The sequence below is a fragment of the Scomber japonicus genome, chromosome 19 (assembly GCF_027409825.1).
Source record: "Scomber japonicus isolate fScoJap1 chromosome 19, fScoJap1.pri, whole genome shotgun sequence".
In the NCBI taxonomy this organism is placed as follows: Eukaryota; Metazoa; Chordata; class Actinopteri; order Scombriformes; family Scombridae; genus Scomber; species Scomber japonicus.
In genome coordinates, this window is record NC_070596.1 from 22,642,362 (window position 1) to 22,666,079 (window position 23,718).

A 23,718-nucleotide genomic window follows, 5' to 3' on the forward strand; every position below is an offset into this window, starting at 1 on the left:
TGTAGATACAAGATAATTGCAAACACCTAAACAGAAAGCCAATGAACTCACAGATGACAAATGCATAGTATGACCCCTTGATGGCTCTACAAAGCAAGGAAGAAATAGAAAAATAATGAGAACAAAATAAGAAAAAAAAGATATACAGACAACAAGATTAAAATAGACCAATATGTACCAGCAGCACAGGCACAACATCAGAACAACTACAAAAGAGGACTGAAAAGAAGACTTGTTTCATTTAGTTTTGATGGTTCCTAGGCCTTCAATCATAATGCGGACTGGATTACTGTTGTATACATTAATACTGTTGTGTACATTATAAAAGTGTTTAGCCATAGGATCCTTCCATGGTTGATTACATTTTTTTTGTTTTGTTTATTATTTACAGGGAGATGGCTTGGCACTAACATCCCGTAATGTAGGGGCTCTCCTGAAACTGGTCTCCAGAGAGGCAGGAAAAACTTCCCCAAGAATAGGGTCACTTTAATGAGATTCCAGTTTGAGTGTATTATCCTTTTTATGGGATTTGCTAGAGAACTGTATCCTGTGACGAAGTAAACCTGCTCATGTCCTGAGAAATTTCTTCTCTTTTTCAGATCAAGAGGTAGAGTTGGGCTTTTTTGAAAGCATCCTGGACAGTTTAAAAAAAAATGTTGCTTCTCTGTGCAAAGCAGTCTGCCAAGATTATGGCTTGGTTTTCAAATTCTTGAGCAGTGTCACAAATACATTGAAGACGTTGGAATTGTCCTTAAACCAATTAAGATGAAAACTATCTGCTCTCAGCACAGTGTTTTTGTCTGTTCCTTTACTGTAATCTGAAACTGGCCATCCTCACCCTTAGAGATAGTCTGTTGTTAGTGTTCAGTAATTATTTTCCCATGAATCTAAAAATGGCGAACATAATTAAGAGCAAAACAAGCCCATATTGCTGATGCTGATTGTGTAATTGGTCTTGGATAACAAATACATAGTACATCCTGAAAGATGAAGAATGAACTCGGAAGGAAGCAAAATATCTGGGTGCCTGTTCCATAGAAAGTTTCAAAGCTTTCAATCCATTGTCATGCTCAATATTAGCATAGAAGGACTCCATTTCCAAAGTTACTAAGAGACATCAGCAGCAATTCTCATTTCCTGTAGGAGCTTTAGAACATGAGAAGTGTCCCGGATGTATGAAGTCAGTTGGTGAGTCAAAGGCTTAATAAGAAACTCCACAAACTGAGAGGCAGGCTCTGTAAAGGATCCATTAGATGATATAATAGGCCTCCTTGGAGGAGATTCAGATTCTTATGAGCATGTAAAAAGTGTGTATCCTAGGATGTGTACACTACAAGAAGTCATGCTCTTGTTTAGTAATCTGCCCTGCCTGTGGGTTTATCTCAATGTCTCCTGTGTGTTGCTTAATGGATTTGAGGACAGCTTATGATAATATTCAGGGTTATCCAATTGCTGTAAGGCCTCTTCAACATATTTGTCCTTATCCATTGCCACCACTGCTCCACCTCTGTCTTATGATAATTGACTCATTCTTGGCTTGACAATCAAAGCTTGTTTTGGGATTTGGTCAAATTCAAAACAGTCTTATCAGGTGTAGAGAACAAATTATCAATGTCAAAGTCCAGTAAAGGAAGTTAGAGTGGCATTTGATACTAGAAGCATAACGTGACACTTGGGTCTGAAAAGAGAACTTATTGGGCCGTATTGACATCTCTCATTTTGGTCTTTTGGTGGCACCACAATAACAGATGGAGGCAGCAGTACAATCTAAATAGATCTGTCTTGGTGTGAAATTAATTTGTGTGTAGGTGAGGGAAGAGTCCTTGCGACAGCACACTGACACAATCTGAGGTAACAGGTGTCTTCAATATAGTAATTATGGTATTTTCTTGTTTTGATTCCTGAGGTTCTGGGATTGCTGTTGCCCTATTTGGTATCTGTATCCCCGTATGTCTCCTTTCCCTCCTTGTTTTGTTCTATTCACGACTTGTAGGTTTTGGCCGCTATAAAATACGATGTAGATAAAGCAGCTGGGGAGGATGCAGTGAGATTAGAGCTGGATTCTTTATCACTGTTGATGAAGTTGAAAATAAAGGTCTCTACTATTTTGTGTCCCGGTAGGTTGGTCTAGTCCACCTGTAAATCTTGCCCTCTTTGTAGTTTTGTTTGTTTGTGATACCACAACTTGGGTCTATTACAGGAAAGTTGGGTTCATGTACAAACCCATGACCTTAGAGGACCAATATCCAATGTAGCACGACCCCTCCTAGGGGAGAGAATGAACACGCAGCACTTACCACCCGATAGCACTCAACCAACACACTCTGCAGTCACGCAGTGCCACACACATACACACACACACACACACACACACACACACACACACACACACACACACACACACTATTACAAATACACACACTATTCACATAAATGAAGTGCTACACCCACAAACAAACACACATGGTCAGTTTTTGGGGACATTGCATAGACTTGCTTAGAAAACAAAACAATACCCCAATGTGCGAATTATCACTATCACAAGCATCTTTTCAGACTTTATTCCTTGCAGACTAACACTAGCCATACTGACCTAAACCTAACCCTAACCTACACAACTGTCCCAAAAGTCTGCTTTTTTCTAATTGGGGACCCAGCTTTTGTCACCAATTTGACAAGCTGTCCACAATAAACTGGTCCTATGTCTAAAATGTATCCTCAAATATAGTCTATGACTCATAGGCAAACAGCGTGACTGAAGGAGGAAGCACCACATTTATCTTGTACCATCAGCATAAAAATCTGATCTCTTTGCCAAGGTCAAAGTGTCAAGATGGAGGGTATCCCTTGCGTGCAAACACAGTCACAGACATAGATGTACACAAAAAGATAGATGGAGACAGAAAGACAGACGGATAGAGATACACACACACACGCAAACACACACACACACACACACACACACACACACACACACACACACATAAGGCCACCCTGATGTACTACTTGAGCTAAAATCATAAGTCATTCAGCAAGGTAGCTGTACCATGAAGTGTAGACACCAGCATCCATAACATACATGTATTATTTATGAGTGCCTGTATGGTTTGCACATAGCGATGTATGCAAATGTACACATTAAGGAGAGGCGGCTCTTCATTTCTGCCTGTTAGAAGAAGTGTGTGCCTTCTTACCTTCTTATCACACTGCAATTGAAATAGCAAGACTGGGGGGCGGAGATCCATCTTGTCTTTTTATGGCATGTCTGTGTGAGTGTGTGTGTGTGTGTGTGCGTGCGTGCGTGCGTGCGTGCGTGTGTGTGCATGTGAATCTTGTGCTTACATGAATGTGCTGGTGCACTTAACTGTGCTTGAAATTGCAATCAGTAGCTTAAGTGGCCTGCAATTTCAAAAAGAGAAACTGAAGTGGGGAAAGAAGGTAGAAAAAAGATGTAAGCCTATGAAGTTAAGATGTGAGTTATCCTTGATAGGAATCATCTTGATTATTCCTGACAAAGGTAAGGGGAGTAGCATCATAATTACCTTCCTTGCTATTTCATGTAAGAATCAGTGAGTGCTTTTAAAAACGTTGTCTCCATGTTTGTGTGTGTTGATGTAGCATGTAGCAAAGTGGCCATTCTCTCCTTAAGGACCTTTTCAGTGCAAAAAGAATTTTTACTGCCTCAGAAGTACTACTTTTGCATCTATATCCCATCTAATCTGTAAATGTACTTCTGAGTCTTATGTTTTGAGCGTTTTTATGCAGCCATACAATAATAATTAATTGTCCTTACTTGGCAGGCATCTAGCACATAAAAGTTTTATTTCAAGTCAAGAAAAGTCAAGTTTATTTGTATAGCCTGACATCACATTCAATGTCTCAATTAGCCTAACAAATCTAAAACAACCACACAGCTCCTGACTTAGCCAAAACTTTCGAAGAAGACAAGGGGGAAATAAAAAATAAATTCAAAGAGATTCAAACAGAGATAACCTGTCTTCAGATGGCTGAAGGTGGCAAGGCAAGGCCATTTGTAAATGTGTACATGTTTGGGGGCCGTCATACTTATGCTGTAAGAAATGTACACTGGCAGATAAGGGAGCATAAGCAAGAGCAGTCTCAGATTATCTGCATCCTTAGAGAAGAGAGGTAACAATATAAGCCATAACACCCATATGAAATTGAAAGCCTTCTTTCAATCTTGCCGTTTCACTTCATGCTCCCAAAGCAGCCATTCTGACCTCACAGTGATTGTGTGCTTTATAATAGCAGCTGTGGTGATATGTTTTTGCATTCCAGTGTGTGTGTGTGTGTCTCAGGGACAGTGGATGACAGACTTGCTCCCTGTGTGTGGCCGATTGCAGTGTGTGAGCTCCAAGGACAAGCAGTGGAGGGTAGAGCGGGTGATTTGTCTCTTAGGATTGAACTCATCTCCCTGATCACCCGCAGGCCTCTCCTCCCTCTTCTTTCTCTCTATGCTGTCTTACTTTGAAGGTGAAGAGCATTTCTCTCAGTGTTTGCTTGCATCCATTATGGCTGATGCGGTTGATCGTGTTTGGTGAATTTACTGAAGTTTATGTCTTGTGTGCATACTCGAGGACACGTCTACACAGAGAGCATTCAAATAGAGATATGCAAAAAAAAAAGTGACAAAACAAAATCCTTGAGTTGTCTCTGAGACTGAGTAGCTGAGCATAATGCAAATACACTGCCACTTCCTGTATATCTTCTCATTGTTCTTATAATTAAACATAAACACCTGTATTTAAGACATGACTACCCTTAAGTTATCTACAGAAACTGCAGCAAACATCAGCTTATTTAGTTTATCTCTCTGAAATGTAGGTGTCTTATCTGTCTGTTCTATCGGTAGCGTGTTTAGATGTGTTTGTTTTCTATTGGCCAGAGGGTAGTCTTGATAAACTGTTCTGAAATAATACTTAGTTTACACCTCTGAAATAGCTAAATGCGATAAATCACAAAAAGGAGAAGAAAATACTCTTAGAAGCTAAAAAAAAACTGTTTTGTCATAAATCGAGCTGAAAGTTAGAATAAATATTTTGCAGTTTGGATAGAAAAGAATGGACTTGTAATGGAGCTCCCTCATTTTATTTAATGTATTTAGTTTTGTTACCAAATCGCACAAATGTCCCCTCCGGTAATTCTTTATAACCATTATTTGTGTGCCAGTGGCCAAGGAATCCAAAACAAGTGTATAGCACTGTCATCAGTCCTGAGCCGTACAGGGAATAGTCCCTTTGAAGTCAGTAAAAGCTGATATACCGCCCATCACAGCCACAATGACAGAGTCCTCCAAAATAACTAGACCCAAATCTCTATGGTGTGCAGAACAGAATATGGATGCTGCCTACAGTGCATTTCCACTATTTTTGTTTTATGGAGGCAGTAAAAGGTATAATATTATTTAGCTCAAAGTTTTTGCCCATCTCCTTATTTTAATGTGATACTTTTTCCAACCATATTTACTCTAATTTGCATTAATATAAGTTTTATTCTGGTAACGGCAAGGGGAAAACTTTGAGTAAATGACACAAATGTTGCATGTTTCTTTATCACAGTTCCTATTAATTACTATTTTTAAGTAAAGTAGAGCCCAACTTAGAAGTATATATGACTTCTTATTGTGAGTGCGTCATTAGTTCATGATTTATGAGCTCATTATTTTATAGTTCAGTAGTTCATTGGTTCATGACTAATGGACCAGAGACAGACTCCTCAAAAAAGAGTGAAATTCACAGCACATTTACTTTAATACCCACATCCAAATAGTTATCTTTATTTGCTCTCCAGTCCTGTATTGGAGACAGGAACTTCAAGAATTGTGTGTACCACCCATATATTATCTCTTGAAACGTCGTTCAGAAAATAACTCCCCAACATGTCTATATTGAGCAATCACAGTCACCCCATGCAACATCAGAGTAAGATAAAACCTTCACTGACTTACTGTGAAGTTAAAGATGTTTCATCATTTATCTTAACCGCTTGATGGGAAATCCTTGTCACAGCCCTATTTGTTCATTTCTTCTCACTCACTGTTAACCTCTCTTTTTCCCAATGTTAGATGATAAACACTAAACAACATAAAATCCTATATGCAACACTGATAAACCATGTTCACATAAAACACAGTGTCACTGTGCTTTGTATTCAACATCCTGCTCCTCCTTTGTCACTCCTTTTTTTCCCATCATTCTGTCAGTCTCAGTCCCCTCATTTAGCAGTCTGCAAGTTCTGTTAAATGATTAGTAAGCCCACAAGTGAATGTATGCAAAGCCTCTTCCACTCCATCGGCTTAGTGAGCAGCAGGCTTAAACACACCTTGCTAAAGTCCCTGTCACACACACACGCACACACATACACACACAAATGTAAAGGTATTCTGCTAAGTGAGCAAATATATTCCCAGAACAACACATTCACATAAACTAAATATTCTTAGATAGTACCTGGATTCTTGAATTGATTCTTGAATCTATGCCCACACACACGCACTCATGCAAACATATGAGTGGACTACACTCATTCAAAATGTACGCACGTACACATTCAGTCACGCCCAGGATAAGCCTGAGCCCTTCCTGTCTTCTAAGACGTGGCTCATCAGATAGGATTCTGCGTGTAAAGTCCAACCAATAAAAAGTCCAAATATTCTATTAAGTGTAAATCCTCTCCGCTGGTGGAGCTTGTGGAGTCAGATTAGGACTAGACAAACAGCGCCAAGCAGTCATGCCCACACCGGGACCACTGCCAACAAGAAACCCCATAGATATGTGTGTGCCACTATGAGTGCGTGTGAGCATGTTTGTGTGCATAGGCAGCAAAGAACCCCAATGTGAGCATTAGCGAGCAGGGGGATGAACAAACTAAAGCTCTGATACGTGCTGCTCGATATAATGGGAAGACAGAGTGTAGGGGATCTGAGTGGGTTGCAGCTGCAATGCACAACCTTTGGTCAGTGTGCCACTGTGTATGTGTTCATGTGTGAATTTGTTTTTCTGTCTCTTTGCCTGCTTGCAAGTAAATGGGAGTATACCGTTGCACGTATTGGTGCACACACGCACCTGTGAACAACATCAACTCCATGTACCACTTATTATAAATCAAGTCCCATTTACTTGGCTGTGTAACTGACTTGTTAGTTTGTTTAGTCGCATCACTATGGAGTCAGTGTTTATTTAGTAATGGCCGCTCTGTAGCTCCTCTGTGCACTGCAAGCACGGACAGCTGCAATGTTTTAGGCTGAACAGACATAGATTTCTATTGCTGACCCTAAGGCTGCTCATTAGAATTCAACACACCTCTTCTAAATCCCCTCCCCCCCATCTCTTTCTAACTCTCCCCTTCTCACTTTTTTCTCTCTTGCTGCCTTTTTTTCCCTCTCTTGCTGTCTTACACATTGGAAGAGAATGCTTAGAGCAAAGGGGTGAACCATTGGTCAGCAATCATAACAATGCATGTGTGAGCTGCATACTCTAAAATTCATACTTGCTGACAACTGACAAAACAGATAGTACAACTGCTATTCAATTGCATGCATGAACACACACAGTTAAACCGGTGATATTTTTTATATCAACTATGACTCACATATGAAAGGGGTCACTTTTCATAGATACTCATACCAGAGAGAATTATCACCCAACTGTGCAGTGCCAAAGAACTTCTTAACCTCTTTAAACTCTTATTTTTTTGTTAACGCCCACACAGTTGCTGCGTGGCTGCATCTGAACTACTCTCATTAGCCCCCTGTAGACAGCCGTTTCCATATTTTACACAAAAAAAAGCTCATACAAGCTCATTGTATGCTACCTGCCAGCAACAAACAGCAGTCAGATAAAAGTGCATAGCAGTGTGAAGAAAGCTGAGTTATTAACAACTAAAGAGCCAGGTAGTTTTGTCAAGAGATGCAGCAGAGAAAAATGAAGGTAAAAAGAGTGAGTGAGTACTGAATGCACATTTTGTCACATGGACTAAAGCACATACTGTTCAGATATGGTATACAAACACCCACATTCACCTACATGTGTGAATGCTTGCTTCCACACTAAAGCTGTAGCTCAGATTCAAGGAAATGTTTCATTCTTTTTTTTTCTTTAGGAGCAAACTGTGTGTACTGAGGATCTTGTAAAGCCATCTCTTGGAAGATGCACTGAGCCTGTCATAAACTATTGAGTTCAGTGATACCTTTGAGATGTACAGATGCCTGTTCAGATCTGTCTCTGTCAGTGTGCAGTTATGTGTGTAGGTGGTTGCAGTTTATCAGTACCGGTACCATTTACTGTATCTGTTAACAATTATTTCATGTTAGATTTTGAGAGTTTGGCTTAGAAAATGCACTGGCAGGTTCTAAAAATGTTTCAGTTATTTAAATTCACACCCCGAATATCTGTGTCTGTGTGTGTGTGTGTGTGTGTGGATATGGATTTTCTGCATGCATGTGTGTGTGTGTGTTTGTGCGCATGTGCTTGCATGCTTGACTGCACATGTGACTTGAACAAACGCCAACACTGGTGGTCCTGTCTGTTTGTCCCATGCAGACGTTCTGTGAGTGTGTGCCCAGCTCCTCCCAGCTCAAACACCGCTGGTCAGACTCAGAAACTGCCAGGGAGACCCCGGCCAAGGTAAGGCCCTGTCACCACAATATATACATGCACAGGCAGATAAATACACGTGCACATGCATAAATATATTGATTTCACGGGATATCTCAGAATTACTTTTTTTTCATATCAATGATAATATTTATAGGGGTTTCATTATGATGAATGTGTCATAGTTTTAAAACAGAAAACAATTTGAACCCTTATTTAGAGAACAAGGTATTACTTTTTAAATCTTTTTTTCTTACTGACAATGCTGTTCATAACATAATCACATTTGTAAAACACCATTTCTCCAGAGTTTGAACAAAATAGAATTGGACAGTTGAATGATAAAAAACATACAAAATCTCTTCATCGCTTCATCCATATACTATATGTCCTTTTGTATATATTCCACCAGCTCCCTTTCAGTAAAAAATGGGGGCACAGTCTGAATAGTGACTTGCTCACCTGCAGAGGGGATTAGGTATCATTGACGACGATTTTCATCACAATCCGCTTTCTCGCTGCTTTGGTGATGGCAGTGTGAAGGATTATTGCATTACATTTCGCCACCGAGCAGCAGTGATGGCACAACCTCAGCTCAAGTACCCAAACACACAAGAATTAGATGGGATTAGGCCCTGCAGATTCTCTGAATTGAGCAGCGTGATCACCACTGCATCAGGAAGAGGAGGAGAAGCCATGTACTGAGTAGAGCTTCGGGTGTCACGTGTCTTGTTTTGTTTACACCGCCATGTTGGCAGGAAAAAACGTGAGGAAAACTGAATGGCACCAGCGTCGATATCAAGTCATCTGAGTTCACTGTGCAATTTAATTCCAAGGACACTAAATGCTGTGTTCCAAAACATGATGGATTGACCATTATAATGCCCCCAGGGTGCTTTTCACGAGTATTGAAACATCTGCAACGGATAGTGTTCAGGCATCTACAATTACCTGATCAACTTCCTCTCATCCTACGCTGAAGAGTCTTTAAAAGCCTACAAATGCCTGGAAGTGTACAAATGGATGAAATCTGGATTTGTGATGAATAATCAGCTTTGGAGTCTTCCGGCTAAAAACTGCTTTGTCGTCACTCAAAGGGTAAGTGTCAATTCATCTTAGTTAATGTTAGCATAAGCGGAAGGCAGAGTAATGTAATCAGTGTCTGTATCTAGTATGTATCTTCAATTTATTAACTACATTGTTGCTGTGTGGATGAATTTCAAAAGGAACTACCTTATACATGATGTTATACTTTTATGATAAATAGCAGTTTTCATACAAGTGCCATGAAATTTTTAATTCAAAGGAATTAGTCAGTTGAAGCCATGGGTGGTCATCAGGAATGATGCGGCTGCATTAGGATCCCGCTGCAATTGCACAGCTGGACTTGGTGAGAACTGCTACCATGTGTCGGCTGTGTTAATCAGGGTATGGCAGCATTACCATGGAAGAGGTAGCAGTAACATCAAAAAAGTGCAAGTGGGTCACACCAAGTGAGGAGTCTTTGAAAAGAGTGGAATATCAGAAAAGCAAGGACATAATGATGCAAAAAAAGAGAGATTTTCCAAAGGCCACACTGCCATTCCAACAGCCTTCCTATCTCAACCCCCTGCTGTGCAAGCCCAACTCTACAACAGCCTCTCCAAAAGCTGTACACTAGAGAGACAGATCATAAAGCCAGTGGTCCCCTCTGTTGTCAGAGAGTATGCAGCATCCCATGTGCCAAAAGCTGTCATGCTGGAAATACTAGAACCCTTCATAAATCTTCATGACAAGCAGGCAAGGGATGTCAATCTGTCACAAGGCCTGAGCAGAAGCAGTGTTTGAACACACAACTGTGACCAAAAAAACAAAAAAAAACATTATTTATGATTTTTAAAATAAAGCCAAGAGCTGATAATAGTCAAATCTAAAATTGAAACATACAGTACATTGTATGCTGTCAGTGTTAAAATCAGAGGTGCATTTGCTGACTTAAAAAGTGTAATTGTGTAACAGCTTGAATCATCGTGGTATTTTCAGAGTGATATTATAGAGGAGGAATGTCCAAAATGTGGTCTGATCAAAAAAGCATTAGGATAATAACAGCATCTACCCCCAGAGCAGCCACAAAGACAGACATCAAAAAGCCTTCAGTGTTGATGTTGAGAAAATTATGCTACTCGAAGTCTCGAAGTAGCTTCACCACTGAGGCTACCGGGTATTTATGAACATAGAAGTTTTAGCAGTTGGGCTTGTGAGCTAGTCTCAAATTCAGACAATGAATTCCACTCAGCTTCCACCCTGTTTTATATGAATGTTTATCACATAAAAGCCTGTTGTCTTTGAGATTAATGTTTACTGTTGCTGTTAGGCATTAGTAGTGTCTAAAAGATATCTAAACTCATTTTATTATGTTTTCCAGAAACACGAGGAGTTGGCAAGAAAATACTATGAAATGCAGCATCGCCTCTCACGCTTGGATGTCCTGGTAGAAACTGCTGGATTTAGGATTTCACTCCTACACCCATTTATCTGGGCCTCACCTGATGGATATGTTTCTTGCACTTGCTGTGGTTCAGGTGTCAGAAATAAAGTGTTCATTTTGTGCAAAGGACCTCCCTGTAAATGAGGCAGGAAACTGTGTTGCAGACTTTTGCCTTGAAAAAGATAAGCAAGGAACCATCAGAGTGAAGCAGAGCCATGCATACTATTACCAATTGCAGCTATTTGTTACTGACAAACCATATTGTGATTTTGACACTGAATTGGAATGTACTAGAGTCTTTAAAAAAAAGTATCATTCCTAAGCTGCTTGCCAAGTATTTTTCAGTTCATGGTCAAGTCTGGTGCTACTGTTGTAAGCCACAAGTAGGGAACATGATGGTCTATGCATCAGGTTTTTGTTCAGTTAAAAGGTTTAACCAAACTTGCCTTCGCATGAGAAGAATCCCTAAACAGTGGATATGTCCCATCTGCAGGAAAGTAATCAAGAACCTCAAAACTAATCAGTGGTAAGAAGTTTTGAAAATGATTTAACATCCATTTATTTGTAGCCTTCTCATAGCAAATTCGTATATTTAGGGCCAATAAAACACATCAGTTTCTCTTCAAAATGGATTTTATCACAAGCAATAACTATAATAACTGAGAAAAGGTTTATTTACAGTTAACTAACCAAATTCAGATCAAAGACAAATATGCAGATTTCCAGTGACCACATATCTATTATTATTCTGTCCACAAGTTAATGTCTGTAAATATTGTATGGTGGCCACATCTGTTGGTAGTTACAGGACCATATCTCTACTCAGTTACATGACCTTACACCTGTTGATGGTCAGATGATCCGATGATCTGTTTCAGTATCACTGAAAGGGTATCAGATTAATTTGTAAGAGCGTGAAATGTATGTCACATCATTTTCTCTGTCAATGTCAATGAAATCTATCAAGAGAGTGCTTTGCCAAACAAAGTGTTTTATGACTGTTTTTTTTTTACTCTTTCAATGTGTATCCTAAGAGATGCTAAGTATCTGGTGTTCTCCAAGTCAATGGGATTTAATTGTTTCTTGCCACAAGTGAATGCTTGACTCTTTAATTAAGCTTGGTAAGAAAAGATAGACTGTCTGACACTGAAACCTCTGCCTGCCAAAATGACTGTAGGTCCCCTGGGAGCAAATGAGATAAGAATTACTTTGTGCTGTGATGAACTTCTTTTTGTGCAGCCTCCTTATCCTTTGAAAATGATACAAATTGAATTTAGTGGGAAAATGGAAATTAAATATTACATTGTATGGTGTGGCTTGTTTGTTGAATAACATTGAGCTCTGGCTAACTTACTTGGTTTCTCAATAAATATTTCGAAATAGTCAATAATGCAAACTGTCTTTTCAAAGTTGGTTGTTCCCGAAACTCATGAGGAAGATATTTTTTAATGATTCCCTGTCAACTCATATAAATAGACTTGGCACTAGTCTACAATACATTACACTAATACCAAGTTGGAAAAGCTTTGAAACAGTGGTCGAATCAATGCCAAAATAATAAGGCAAAAATCAAAAGACAAATGAATTATAAGCTTAATTAAAGCCAGCATATATTGTTGAAATAATATTAGGACAGACTCAGGTTTGATATATGAAGCTACAAAATGGAAAACGAACATATTAGTAAAGAAGTGAGAATATTAACTATTTTTATCATTGCTTTGTAGACTTATCTCATTCAGTCCAGTTCTATTCCTTTTTTTTCTTTTAACAACATATTTTCAGTCCTCAGAAACTGGCATTCCAACTCAAGAGATTTAATGTGTCTTTTACAATTTTCACTGTAACATGACGGAGTTGCTAGATCATCATTATCGTACCAAGAATAGGCCAGAAATCATTTTCAGTTTCTTTGTGGGTAGATTCCTTCAGCTTCTCCTGTGAGAATCTGGTCTGCAGTAGGAGGCTAGCTGCTGTCTTGAGGACAATCTGTTGGAAGGATTATTGATGCAGCTGATGATTTATTTGGTTGTTCTCCTCTTTGCAGTTTGCACTTTTGTTTCTTCTTCTTCTCCAGGGATGGTTCATGTTTGAAGATGAATGGGATGTAGTTGGGCGACAGAGGGTTATCACTCTTTTTGGGGAATGTACATGTAGTTACAGGTTTGTTGGATGTAAAGGTATCAAAACCTGATCGCTTAAATGAATCTCATTTTTTCTCTTTTCCTTGCTGTAGTGCTGACTGTGTAACAAAAAATACAGAAATCACACTTCGAGGCATATCCTTTATGCATGAATTGTTTGTATTGATGATTTTAACTCTTAATAATTACCTGGTACTTTAAAAACATTTGGTCCGTATTGACACCACAGTTCACTGACTGAAAATATCTCACAACATTTTAGTGAGCAGTGTTGTTTCCTTTAGCTGAGCCTTTGTTTGCTCTGCAGAATCCATGCCTTAATGCACTGATTAAACTTGCCTTGTCAGAAACTGTAATAAAAGCCTGTTAAATTAAAACAATATTAAAGTAAGGGTGTGTTGTATTCTGATACGAAATAGGCCTAACACAAGCTGAATCCATTGCTTGTGGGGTCCCAACGTGCAGTTTTCTTCATTTCTATCACATTTTATGGCAGTAATCTATTTACAGTATGTCATCTTTAATCTGGATCTTTAGGAATCCAACAACATGCTCACCCTTTTACTTGTAGTCAATTGTTCTAGCATGCTGGCACACAACAACTATCCACCATGTTTATTCTTTATAAACAGAGCAGGAGACTAATTGTTAGTAGTCATTTACCTTCCTAGCAATCCTCTCGGTTTCCTGCCAATATGGTTGTGTTTTAATTTCAACTGTTGAATGCTGGAATTGCATGATGTTAACTACCAAAGCTCTGTTCTGATGTGAAAGTGTTATTGACGCTCCAAACAAATGGAATAGCAATAGAAATATTATTATAGGCTTGGAATTCCAATGTATGTCGATCAGCTTGTAGGTATGTTTGTGATTGTCCGTGTGTGTTAGTTAAGTAACAGCAATGTCTTACCGTCTATGTATCAGTTTGTGGTGACATACTTCTGTGTGAGAGATGTAGAGAGAGACAGAGAGAGAGAGACAGCTTGCTCCTGCTGGTTTCCTGTTTATCTAATGAGCAGACAAAGCCTGTCGTCCAAGAACTGTCTGCCAATGCTGCTTCGTTGGAGGATGACATTGTTTCCATAGACAGGAACTCTCTCTCATTGTCTGCCTCTCCTTTTCTACCTATCCATCAGAATTCCCCTGTTGTCTTCTCAAATCCTGCGGTGTGGCATGAGTTGAGATAGAGGATCTGAAAGTCAGCCCCCAATTACTGAGTGGGGTCCTGCTGTGAGATTGAGAGATTCGTTTACAAAAACTGTGTTAGGAGGCTGGCTGTCCCACACTGAAACTCTTGAGTTGACTTGAGATATCATTCTCTTGTGACTTGAAGGCAGTAACCAAACCTTCACTCCTCATTGTCATGCTGACTTTTTCTTCTTTCAATTCATTTTCTCTGACTCGTGTCAGAGTGTCAGGCACTAAATGTCAGACTGACATAGAATTGTTCACTGAATGTCAGTCTGACATTGAATTGTACCTTTTGTGTACAAAAGCTTGTCATTGGACCTGTACCTTCATACAGTTCCTTTACCTTTACTTGCAAGTTCATTTCAGTGCACGTACCATTTGTACCTTAAGCACAATTTTGAACTCCAAGAGACTACCTTTAAACAATGATAAAATCATCAGGCATGAGCTTTTTCACCACCCAGCCACCACCGTGCCAAACTGTCAGACTCCACTTTAGACTTTGTAGCTTAAAAAAGGTCTACAACTTTCATTACAAAATGATGTGTCTTTTTGAGTGTGTAGATATTTCTCAGTCCTGTGTGTGTTACTGTGCAGCACATAATGTGTAATGTATCATATATCTTGTCCAACTTAACTGTCAGTATTCTAGCAATGAATGTTTAGTGCAGGGCAGATGATTGTTTCCATGATGTGTGCTGGTGACAGAGCTCAGTGAAACTGTCCTAATGTTACATTGCTGCAATTCTGCAGTGTAAGGCCATTATATGCATTATAGCACTAACACCCTGTCACACACACACACTCACAGAATCACTCATCTACACCTGCACTTACATACAAAAGGGAAAACTAAAATCATTGTTTGACATGCAAGGAGAGATTTCAGAGCGCAGTCAGGATTTACATGTTGAGTTACAACAGGGAGACAAAAAAAATTATGCACGGCAGTACTCCCCTGGAGCTCTTTTCTGTGATGATGTATTTGAGTGAAAAAGCAGGAGGACGTGGGAAGGGAAAGTTTTACATGTGCAATATGTGCATGTGCTCGCCTGCCGTTGCAAGTACTTGGTTGAAAGTGTTGTGTGCATTTGTGTGTATTTGCATAATAAATGTAAATGGCATGAGTGTATCTAGTGTCTAAGTGTGCATTACATGTTTGTACATATATATACAGTGCCTATAGAAAGTATTGACCCCCCTGGCCAAATTACATTGACAATGATTCAATTTATAAAAGCATGCATGCATCTGTGCATCTGTGCATATTGATAAAATAACTTTTATATTTTACCAAGATACATTTTAAAGCTTTTTAAATTGGAGTGCCCTGTAGCTGAGTGGTTACAGTGCATGCTACATACCCGCAACGTCCCTGGTTCCAGTCCGGCAAATAAATAAATAAATGCAATCTACCAAAAGAAGCAATGCCTGTGAGCTAATTCAGGGAGCCCACGTCAGGCTGCCACTCCACTTACATGCCAAACTCTTCTCACTGTAACATTTATCAAACACACCCTTATAGTCACGGTAGTGTATTTAAACCTTCAGTGCTCTGCTCACACTTGCCTGGTGCAACACTGCGCACATGCTTGCTTCCTGCCATTGCTGCTGCTGCTGCTGCTGCCATTCATATAGTTTTTCAAAAGCACCACCTTCACTCCAGCATCCACCTGGAGGCTCTAAGTCTATTTTCCCCTCGGGGGGAAGTTAGTATCATCACTCTCCACTCCCTGCTGTGTGAGATCAATGTTTACTTGTGGGGAGTGACAAGTTAAGAGCTTAGACACAAAACAGTAATGCTGTATATATACTACATTTAAATAATATGTTGCTCCATGTCAGTTGGTTGACTGAAATGCATTTATTTTCATTTCATTTGTATATTGACATGTTGGTGTTTTTTTGTTTTTTTAAATCAGCATCAAATTCAAATGTATTTGTTAGGATAGCACACAGTAAGAGAAAGAGTCTGTAATTTTGTTAAAGACTATACTTACAGTTGTAGTTTATTGTGGTAACATGCTCAGATTTGCCAATTAGAACTTAACACAAAGTACAACTAAGGATTGCAGGAATATCTAGTTTTGCAGGTATATCTGTCAAAAACAAAAACAAAACACCAAACCAGGATTTTGACCTGATGATGGACATGAATATTTCTTGAATTTAAAAGCAATCTATCCAATAGTTATCGAGACATTTCGCTCAAATATGAACCTCATGGGGGTTTTAGAGGAAAAGCGGTTCATTGTGTGGCAATAGGTTACTGTGCAAATTTTCACTTAAAATAGTTGTGAAGATATCTCACTAGTCTGTCTCATGGTTGAGCTACAGGAAAGGCAATGAGCGGTGACAATCGGTTGGATTCATCTTCATGAATACCCATACATGACGCCATATCAATCCATCTAACAGTTGTTAAGATATTTCAGTCTGGACCAAAGTGCACGATCAAACAGCCGACAGATAGGCATCCAGCAAGTTCCCACTGGGCCTGGCAAAATTTGCTCTCTGGCTCCAGGCCCCATATGTGTCTGCCATGTGGGTTATAAATGAGCCAGAGATGTACAAATTGAGCCCGTGTGGGTAATCATCCTTAGACTTCAAATAGGACCCTTTTTGGGGCTACCATCCAACACTGTGTGGGATAATAATTGGGAACCCATGAGAGTCCCACATAGCGTACCCATGAGCATTCCTACTTGTTCACTGTAGAGCCCATGTCGGTGCCCATATTCAGCCCCCGTATGGACAAGCTGTCTGGGTAGTTAAAACTTTTTTATGTCTTCTACTCAAAGACTGTGAGTATACACAGTGGATAGGAGTTTTTCCTGCACAACACAATTGATTTTCTTCACATTAAAGCAACCATAAACCTCTCTCGTAAAGCAGACCATTAGCTGTCTATTAGTGTGCTTCACTGTGCTTGTACAGCCAATTTACATATTAATGAGCTTGCACTCACTCACACTTTCACATACAAAAGGATAACAAACACACACTCGCACACACCTGCCCACATATTCTCACAGGGAGAACATCCTCCAGAGTAGAAAAAGTCAAAACAGTAAGAGATCATATTATTATTAATCATGCATAGGTGGGCCATATTGCTCTCTCTCCTATCTATACAGCTGGATCATAAAGGGACATCTTACAGTCACTTTACAGTCCAGTGATTGGAGACTATGTTACTGGCAGAGGTCTGGCAGGACTCTTCTCTCTGTTCATTAATTTACATTTGTTTTCTTCCTGTAACAAAAAATGGATAGAAGGAACATCAGTGCCTTCACTAAATCTTTCACAGCTAGCTTCTTAAGCCGGCATCCTCCTGCCATTTCAGCATCTCTACTCTAATCACATACAAGGTGTTTCAATCGTGTGTTTTTTCCTTAGTTTTGATTGTCAAGAAAATTGTCATTTGAAAGAATCTACATTCTTTTGCAACATAAATCATTCAAAACTGCAATTTGGCAGATGGGGATATGGTTATATCACTGACTACTGAGCATCTGGCAATCAGAATATCCACGATGATGGATGAAAATCATTTCTTTTTGAATAAGCCAGGTGGTATGCCATAATTTTTGGTGTTCTACCAATTGTAATACTAACACATACTTTTTCTCTCCCTTCTTTCCCTGATTTCCTCCTTGTCTCATCTTCCTACTTACAGAGGATGAGCTGCAGCTACCTGCTCTGCACTATCCTGCTCTTCGTGGCTGTATTGCTCGCTGTCACTGTAACTGGCACCATCCTTTTTATGAACCACTACCAGGCCCCACCTATGTCTGATGGCCTACCCCACATCTCTACCAATCAGGATGAAGCCAATGCCCTGGTCACTGTCGAGAGAGGCGACGGCTCTCGCATCAACATCTTCATCGACCCTAACTGCCCCGACTATAACAGTAACTTTTTACGCTTGGAGGGTGTGCAGACCTCACTGCTCCACTCACTAACCGACCACGACTCTGACCTGAAGTCAGTGAAAGGCCAGGATCGGGCTCTTCTTGTCAGCTTGGCTGAGGAGGTGGCCAAGCTGTCAGCCCACGCAGGGCAGCTGAAAATGGACTATGAATCCCTACGCAGAGGCCAGGGCAGCCTGGGGCAAGATCTGAACACACTGCAGACTGAGCAGGGACGCCTCATACAGGTGAGACACATACACACACACACACACACACTCACACACCGATACACAAATACACAACAGCAGCATAAATGCCGGTTGACATGCAACATTGCTGTGAGGTCATAGAAAAATACACAACCGAGGTCAGTCAGAGTAGTTTTTAAGTCACAATATAATACAAATAAATATGAATGAAATTCCAGCTTTCATTCCAGTTTGTTTGCTAGGCCTGCAATACACAACAATCAAAATATGATGTTACTTTTCAACAAACAATCATCATAATGAGAATATAACAATGGATGAATTTTAGTTTTGGTGAAATTCATCTTTCTGCATTTCTTTGTAAATCTACTTTGAACATGCTTTCATGTTTACTGTCCAAGTGTTATGAGTGGACCCGAACACAGCACACTGAGACAGAGAAGAACTTTAAAGGGATATGGCAAAAACTGAGATCTCTATCAATATGAATGAAGATAAGGTGGTGGGCTGGAGAGGCAGAAGAGCAGTGGGAGCTGAAGGCAGGCTGAGCAGCAGGGAGTGAGTGAACCTGTGGCTGAGCAAGCAGGAGTAGCGCTTGAGATTGTGGTGGAGAGTGGGCAGGTAAGACAGGTGCTTGGAGGAGAGCAGAGCAGTGTGCAAGTAGACTGAGGGCTGGGTAATGAGTGTGACTGTAGAGGAGTCTTGGCAGGCAAGCAGATGACTATTGAACGGAGCAAGCTGGCTGGCACACAAGGAGGAATTGTGGAGCACAGGGAGACACACTGTTGGAGCAGCAAAAACTACTTAAAGAGCAATAACATACACTGGAAAGTTGACCCGAGCATCTTACTACCTCAATGGGTGACAGAATGATCTGTCTAAGACTGGAAGGAGAGCTGGGGTAAATGTACTGTCAATTGATGAGGAAATTATTAGAAGGAAATAATTAGAAGGTGTGTCAGAGCAGGAGGAGAAGAAAGCAGCCATGCCCACAGATATACAAGAACATACACAAGGAGACAGACAGGGAGAGAAAACAGAAACAGGGATAAAACACCAGGATTACAGTCAGAGCCATGACAACAAGGAAAAAAAGTCTAGTGATTCAGCTAAATAATAAGCATCAAATTTGCAAAAGCCATGTATTACTACGTTCTCTTCAGTCCTTATACATTAGTGTAATACAATGGACTGGTTAAAATATGTAAATGTTTGAAAATCCATCTGGAATGATGGGCATACACATGCATGCATGACTTTTCTCCAATTTATTGTACCATCCCGGCGCACAGCCATGAATGTTTTTTTAATGAACAAATCTGTGGTGCTCACTTGGTTACGAATGTAGATATTGAAATGCTCAACTGTGGCTTGAGGAAGAAAAGAAAAAAATCATGTAGCTCGTCATGCATCATGGAACTTGCAACTTGCAGACTGTTCTTTTGGTAGATATTTTGTGTGGAAAAACAATGCAATAGGTATTTTTTGATTGTTTCTTTGGGGGGTGAGGGGGTGGGGGTATGATTGAATTTAATTGTGATTGAATGAGCAATAAAAACTGATTCCAGTGATCAAGACTCACTGCTGAATACTTTAAGTACTGTACAGAGCTGCCTGAAGACTGGATTGAGAAACAACTATCAATATGTATTGATTGTGAAACCACCTTAAGATGCGTGACAGTTCATTAGGCTTGGGAGTTTTCTGTTGGTTCCTGTTATTTAGTCCTTTCCTTTCCCTGACTGCAAAATCAGAGCTCCATCATTTACCAATCCGATGCCAACTCGACCATGTTAATTTCTCTTCACACTGTACAAGCCCAGCAACAGCTAGATTAAAGTGCAAATAGGGCTTACATCCCACTGAGTATTACTCACTCAGTGTAGTGTTTGAAGATGAGGTCACGGGGGGAAGAAATATCCATCATGATTCAAGAGACAGAACAACTTACCCATTTATTCTGTAAGATAACATAATGTTTCCCTAGATGAGTAAGACAGACTCCACATTGGATGAAAACATAATTAGACCCCCTTTAGTTTCGCACTGTCCACATTGATTTATTGGTGATTCATTTCCTAAATGTGCACGGGAAATCTTCACACTATACGCTCTTTTAATTTTGGCCTATCAGGCTGAGTCTCTCTGTTTTGCAGTAAATAGATCTCGTAGCTGCCAGCAGTACAGCTCAGACAACTGCATACACTCCGATTGCACCGACCGTTTCTTTAAGCCAGAACTCTTAAGCTCAGGATTTATTGTTTAGAAATCACTCAAAAACCTCAGTTGGTCTGCTTGGTGTTCATGGGCTTTAAAAACCATGGTTACTGATTGGTAGCACAATGGAAGCAGAAAGAGACCCAGTCCCTTTACTGCTGTTAATGTGGTGTAGGTGGCATAGTGTAGTGGGCATTGGGGCTAAGTGGAGGTGGTGCTGGCAGCCTAGACAATATAGCTGATTGATTTCCTCTTTGGAGGCAAGGCATGTGGTGTGCACATCCGCTGTTACCGCCTGACACCATGGTGTGACTGTGTGATCTATTGGCCACCTGTGGCCAGGACATCTGATTTATACGATGACACAGAGCTGACTATGCCAGTGTTAGAAATGGCTCTGTGTGCTCGCAACCCCCCAAAGAACAGTTTCAGTCTGCCACATAGAGAGAAACCCTTCCACATGCCCCTGAGATGATGAGCAGGAGAATGTGATTGCAGTCGGTTTTTAGGACCAATCCCTTTTGATTCTCCAAAAAGCTGCATATTCATTTTTCACAGTGACAGCTTACAGCCTCAAATAGAAAAGGCACACTATTAATCACACACATTTGCATTCCAATAAAGCATGCTGATAGAAAAGACTAGACAAATATCGTATCGTACCATAACAATATATTTATTTTACTCTTAAGTCAAAAATATAATACCGGCAGTGTTAATCTTTTTTTCCATATCCTTCCTTCATTGGAATACTTACAAACAGGGAGCTTATAAAGTTTACATCAGCGCTTTCGCACTTTTGACTGGCTATTTCTCAGTGTGTCTTTGGCTAGCCTTGAAAATTTGAGGCCCAAGAATTGAACCATGGGGGATATTGGCTTGATCTGTTCTGATTCATGATCGCCAGTGGCAACAACAAACCCCCTGACTTCTAGAAACAGCCTGAATAGACTAAGAAATATACCAAACAGCCTTACCCAGTTTTCGAGTAAATTATGGTCAACAGTATCCAAGGCTGCACAGATGCAGCACAGGACTGACTGAAATTCATTTGATTCGGCATGTGTACACATGCCCCTAAATATATTCTTTAGTGCAATCTCAGTGCTATGATATTGACGTAAGCCAGAGTGAATTTTGTCAGAAATCAATTTATATTTAAAAAGTAGTTAAATTGAATGAAAATCAACTTTCCACAAAATGTGTTTTGTGTGTGTTTTGCTTGATCTTGACTAGTAAAACAGGTATTATTACCATTATTTCCCTGTCACCACCTAACAAAGCAATAACTCACTGAAATTTACTTTGCCTCACTGACATTTCAGAGTCTAAAAATAGTGTACTTTTCTCTCTGTTGACATTAACTGTGTCTTTATATTTTTAACAAGGACCATAAGCTCTGAATCAGGTAAATTCAAGCAAATATGTATTCACTACAAAATTCACACTGTCTAACTCATGAAGTACTTTGAGTTAATGTCCTCACATTTGTGTGGTGTGAACCTTCAAAACTTTGTGCTCTCTACAGAGGCTCTCTGGCTGTCTCCATTGAGGTCTCTTGGTAACAGGTGCAAACATTTTTCAGTGAATGTATCACAATAAATGTTATTAATGTATTTCTTAGCTCTTACCTGGTGGCAGCTTTGTGCACATCCAATGTAGCCAACCCTGTATAATGCCCACTAGCTGGGGTGAGTATGGAGGTTTTGTGACCTGCATGCACTCATGCACTCTTCAGCATTGAAAAATAGCAAGGCTAGTCCCCCCATTGCTACTCCAACTGACATGAAATGTAGTTCACATATTCAGCTGACTTGAGAGACAGTCAGTTTTGCACAATGCCTGACTGCAAAAAACCTGCAAGGACATAAAGGCTATGAGGAAGAGCATGCCTTACTGATTTCCTTGAACTGCAGGTCACAATTTAAACCGAATTATGTGCCTGTGGAATATTAATGATTTGGTCAAGTGACACCCACAACCTCTGCAAAGGATCTTGGGGCAAACCTCTGCTACTGCATAGCACAAAACTGAATTGCCTCAAGATGTTCATTCTGGTCGACACAAATTCCTTTGAGGACTTGAGAAAATAAATAAACAAATAAATAAAACATTTCACAGAGTGCGTGTGCTAGCTAGTGTTTTGGCCATGGATGTAATACAAATCATTTTGAAGACTCAATTACAGTGGATAATGATAAAAGTCACATAAAATATGGAAACTCTAGTCAATTAATTAATTTCCTAACAGTGCATAAGCATCTGACTATTAACATCACACGCTCTCTGTCCACACTGAATTTGTTAAATAAGCACTTGCGTTACATTGTGCCAACAAACATCGTACCTATCAGCTTGGTACTCAAGATCAGACTGGAGACCTAACCACTCAAGTAAAAAGTGGGTGATTACTTTCTACTTTTGTTGGTACTTTTTAAACAGTAAACACACATTTTATATTGTGATATTTAGATGTTTCTTTACTGGAAATGACAAACAATATAGTTACATCTACTTAACTAGAAACTTCCATCCAGCTGCCACCTCATTTATGTTTATGGAGTGAAATGAGGATATATCACAGAGATAACTCTTCATTTTAACTAAATGAATCAGCCAATTCGCCCATGATGTGCTTTCATCACAACTGACAGGAGGTAAATAGAAACAGAGCATCTGACAAAACTTTTGTTCAAAACAGCCAGTTAGGACACTCCAATAGAAAACAAAGCAAGCACTGTTGTTGCAGTGTAGCCTCAAAGATGTAGCTCATCAATTCAATGGAATAAAGAATGTTTGAATGTTTCAAATTCTTGCAATTAGAAACACTGCAGAAGTATGCACCCTTAAATATTTTGTATAAAGACATCCACTGGCACAGAAGTTTTTGAAAGAGTCAAAACATATCATCTTCTTAATTCTTAACATGACAGTAACAGTAATTTGCCTATGAGCTATTTC

At 39.8% G+C, this 23,718-nt stretch overlaps 1 protein-coding gene across 2 annotated transcripts in view; it reads left to right on the plus strand.

The window, feature by feature from the left end:
• fibcd1b (fibrinogen C domain containing 1b) overlaps window positions 1-23,718 on the plus strand; it is a 108,989-nt gene that overhangs the window by 20,663 nt on the left and 64,608 nt on the right. The window contains exons 2-3 of one of the 2 annotated variants that reach the window (XM_053340149.1): window positions 8,562-8,645; window positions 18,097-18,576. In XM_053340149.1, coding sequence (XP_053196124.1) covers window positions 8,562-8,645; window positions 18,097-18,576 — 564 coding nt within the window. The remainder of the gene's footprint in view (window positions 1-8,561; window positions 8,646-18,096; window positions 18,577-23,718) is intronic. The other variant, XM_053340150.1, reaches the window with a different exon arrangement.